At 34.3% G+C, this 4,447-nt stretch overlaps 1 protein-coding gene across 1 annotated transcript; it reads left to right on the plus strand.

The window, feature by feature from the left end:
- The first annotated feature begins 64 nt into the window (after window positions 1-64).
- ppp1r17 (protein phosphatase 1 regulatory subunit 17) lies at window positions 65-2,107 on the plus strand. Its single transcript, XM_059326576.1, has 2 exons — window positions 65-345; window positions 1,975-2,107. Exons 1-2 carry the CDS (start codon window positions 78-80, stop codon window positions 2,043-2,045), a joined length of 339 nt encoding a protein of 112 aa, XP_059182559.1. The 5' UTR covers window positions 65-77; the 3' UTR covers window positions 2,046-2,107.
- Window positions 2,108-4,447: the final 2,340 nt, after the last annotated feature.

Here is a 4,447-nt window from a genome sequence, read left to right on the forward strand (position 1 = left end):
CAGTGTTGGCTGTTCACTCCTGAGGAAGAAGTTTACTTTAGTAGTCGTGGAAAGAAACAGCGTTACAAAGTTGCATTATGTTTCATTCCAACAGAACAGGTGTGGAAAACAGAACACTTTATCAAGTTCTGTTCTTTGGACAGTGTAACAGTTTGTCTGACTGTTTGACAGACAAAGAGGTGGACGGCAAGCCAGAGATGGAGGACGATAAAGAGGAGGAGGAAGAGGAGGAAGAGGAGGAAGAGGAGGAAGAGGCTCTGGGACCAGAAAATCAGGACGAAGACCAGAAGAAGAAACCTCGCAGAAAGGACACACCTGTCCTCTACTCTCCTCCACTTATACCAGGTCAACACACACACACACACACACAAACACACACACACACACACACACACACACACACACACACACACACACAAACAACGCTTAACTCTATGGAGTTTTGGGCTATTTTGTCCATTTCTGAATCCTTTTCATCCTGCCTGTATACACCACGTAAAAAATGTTTAAATGCCATGTTAGTATATTTTTTTCAGCACAACCTCACCTATGTGACCTTATAATAAAAACTGATTTTTTATTCTGACTTACTGGATCAACATTTTGAACCAAAAAGAAACAAAGAAAAACCAACATAAATGTGATCTTGTGATTGTGTGTGATCCTGTCATCAACTCTGGTTTTTATTCTAGTGGGGCTCGATTTTATTTGTGTCTTGTGTGTTTAGCGTAACAATTTTGGTAATTTCGTGTCTTTTTAGTTATTTTGTGTCTTTTTTTAGTCATTTTGTGTCTTTTTTTTGGTCATTTTGTGTCTTTTTTTAGTCATTTTGTGTCTTTTTTTTTGGTCATTTTGTGTCTTTTTTTAGTCATTTTGTCTCTTTTGGTGTCTTTTTTAGTCATTTTGTGTCTTTTTAAAAAGTAATTTTGTGTCTTTTTTTGGTCATTTTGTGTCTTTTTTAGTCCATTAGTCCAACATATAATGTGATTTTGAATCTTTTCAAAACACTGTCATGCTCAATAAAGAATTTCAAATGTTGCAAATGTAACCAAAAGTGAGAAAAAAGTTGCTTTTTTCCTCACTTTTTTTCGCAAATCTGCAACTTTTTTCACGCAATTTGCCACTTTAAATCTCTTAAATCTGCTACTTTTTTTCTTGTAGATCTGCCACTTTAATCTAGTAAATTTGCAACTTTTTTCTCAAAATATTTTTATTTTGGATATCCGCTGAAGTTACCAAATACGGTTCTTCACTCGATAAAGGGTTAACGGTGTAGAGACATCATTTATCATTAAAACATCATAGAAATAATAGAAAGAAGTGGCAGAGAGAAGAAGGGCTACATTGGACACGGGACAGCTTTCATTCAGCAGCCTCAATATGACAAAGTTCTCCTCCGCTGTACCTACAGGTGTACAGTGTATTTTTATGATTGATAATGAAGAAAATAGGTAGTAAATTTACACTACATCAGAGGAGAACGGACAGACTGGTTGGACACAAAAAAGACCAAAAAAAGACACAAATGACCAAAAAAAGACACAAAATTACAAAAAAAGACACAAAATTACAAAAAAAAAAGACAAAAAAAGACACAAAATTACTAAAAAAAAGACAAAAAAGACACAAATTACCAAAAAAGACACAAAATTTAAAAAAGACAAAAAATTACTAAAAAAAAAAGACAAAAAAAGACAAAAAAAAGACACAAATTACCAAAAAAGACACAAATTACCAAAAAAGACACAAAATTACTAAAAAAAGACACAACAGACACAATCAAATGACTTAATGACTTAAAGACACGGAAAAACATGAAAAGGATTCAAAAATGGACAAAATAGCCCTATAAGACTCCATAGAGTTAAGAAAATTGAATACAAGTTATATAGAATTGTAGTTTTATACATCTTTTTTATGTTGTCCTCAAATCTCCTGCTGTAAACTGACAAAATGTGTTTTCCTTTTCTTTAGGAGTGAAACTGCTGAAAGCTGAGAAACAGATGGTTCACCTAGAGGACGAGGAGAAAGATGTGAAAGATTAATGCTTTTATTTGACTTTGATTTTATTGTCAATTATATTCGCTGTTAAATTAAATGTTGCTTGAACACACGTTTCCTTTTCTTTGGTTCACTGGTCACACACACACACACACACACACACATACAAATACACATACACATACACACACACATATATATAAATACATTATATTATATAATAATAATAATAATAATAATAATAATAATAAGGCCAGTATAATAATAGTAGTATATCACAGTACATAATAATAATAGTAATGGCAGAACTGAAATAGCGGGATCAAACAACGTATAAATAATATAAATGTAAACAAAAAAATATATCAGGGTGTGATTAAACGTAAAGAAAACGTAGGTGTAACAAACCTTTCATCATTTTTTCGTATTTTGTATTTTGGTGTAATCACCCGTCCAACTGTTTAGTGTTGGGGTGTAATAAATCTTTATACTGTTAGAATTGATGGTGTAAATTAACATTTAAACTGTTAGAATGGATGTTGTAAATAAACCTTTAAACTGTTAGAATTGATGGTGTAAATAAACCTTTAAACTGTTAGAATTGATGGTGTAAATTAACCTTTAAACTGTTAGAATTGATGGTGTAAATTAACCTTTAAACTGTTAGAATTGATGGTGTAAATTAACATTTAAACTGTTAGAATTGATGTTGTAAATAAACCTTTAAACTGTTAGAATTGATGGTGTAAATTAACCTTTAAACTGTTAGAATTGATGGTGTAAATTAACCTTTAAACTGTTAGAATTGATGGTGTAAATAAACCTTTAAACTGTTAGAATTGATGTTGTAAATAAACCTTTAAACTGTTAGAATTGATGGTGTAATAAACCTTTAAACTGTTAGAATTGATGTTGTAAATTAACATTTAAACTGTTAAAATTGATGTTGTAAATAAAGCTTTAAACTGTTAGAATTGATGGTGTAAATTAACCTTCAAAACTTGTTTGAAGGGAGACTTATAGCTTCATCAACATCAGACTGATTTCTGGACGAAAATTGTTTAGTTAGAAGCTTCATGCTTTGTCAATAATTCAATCTTAGTATTTTTATTTGGTTGTAGTAAAATTTAAAAATTTTAAATTGTAATGCAATTGAAACTTATTTCAAAAAGTGGTGCTTGGGTGAGATGCTGATTTAGTTGCAGTTGTACAGCCGTCCAGTAGGGGGCGCTGTGGTGACATACAAGGAGTCAGAACTGCAGGTCTGAATCTGCAGCCTCCTGCAGTTCTACATCCATCCAGTAGGGGCACTGACGAGAGGTCCAGAACTACAGGTCTGAATCTGCAGGTCCAGATCTGCAGTCTCCGGGTCTGCAGACACATACTATTGATTCTGTAACAGTTCTGTGTTTCCAATTGGCCCTGAACGCAGCATGAAGACACTGTCGGCTGTCAGCCAATGGCAGTTGAGGAGGGCGGGGCTTGATAAACTTGGCGACCCTTGCTCTGCTGTCTGTGGCCAAAGAATCTTATTCATTTATTTAGTAAAATCAGCAGCTTCTGCTCTTACTCTCACCTGAGCTGCAAGCAGGTGCAGGAGACAGGGTTATTATATTAAAAACACCATAAATAAATGACACTTTTCGTCTTTTTTCCCTCCTTTTAAGTATTATTTGTTGATTTTATTTTATTTTTCCCACTTCTGGAAGAAAAACAGAACTTTTAGTGATGCTTAAAAACATAATTTCGCCGAATCAGCAAATTCTTTTCAGTCATTATGTGTGTATGTATATGTATGTGTGTGTGTGTGTGTGTGTGTGTATGAATGTATGTATGTATATATAAATGTGCTATATAAATATATATAAAAGGCATTATTATTATTATTATTATTGTTGTTGTTGTTGTTAAAAAAATTGTTTACAGAATTCAAAATGAGCCCTCTATGATAATAAGATCTATATTCTCATCCTTGCTGTGTTTAACATCACACCATGACACCACTGAGACGCTTATTTACCTCAACAGGTAAAGGTGTCAGGCATCACAGCAGTTTATATACTGAGACCTCAACATGTCAATAAATAAATAAATACAGAGCCAGCTCTTATTAGACATCCAAGTTAATCTCTTTCTGTTTTAGCAGCATGACAGCTGACACCGACACTGGTGGGAAGTTGAAGGTGAAGTCTGGTGGTCAATAACTGAACTGCCAAACAATCTATCGAGACTTTTTTATGTTTATTCTGTTGATTATGAGAGAACAAAGAGAAGCAGCTCCACATGTCCCCCTCCACCTCCACCCGGCGCAGCTCCGAGCTTTCATTGGCTGCCAGCTCGACCAATCCAGTGGCACCACACTGAGAAGCGCTAACGTCGGCGCCTGTGATTGGCCCAAACGTTTGGCGCCTCTTGAATCGCTGCATATATAAAGTGGGCGGTGAGA

This window comes from Centropristis striata, chromosome 23 (assembly GCF_030273125.1).
Source record: "Centropristis striata isolate RG_2023a ecotype Rhode Island chromosome 23, C.striata_1.0, whole genome shotgun sequence".
NCBI lineage: Eukaryota > Metazoa > Chordata > Actinopteri > Perciformes > Serranidae > Centropristis > Centropristis striata.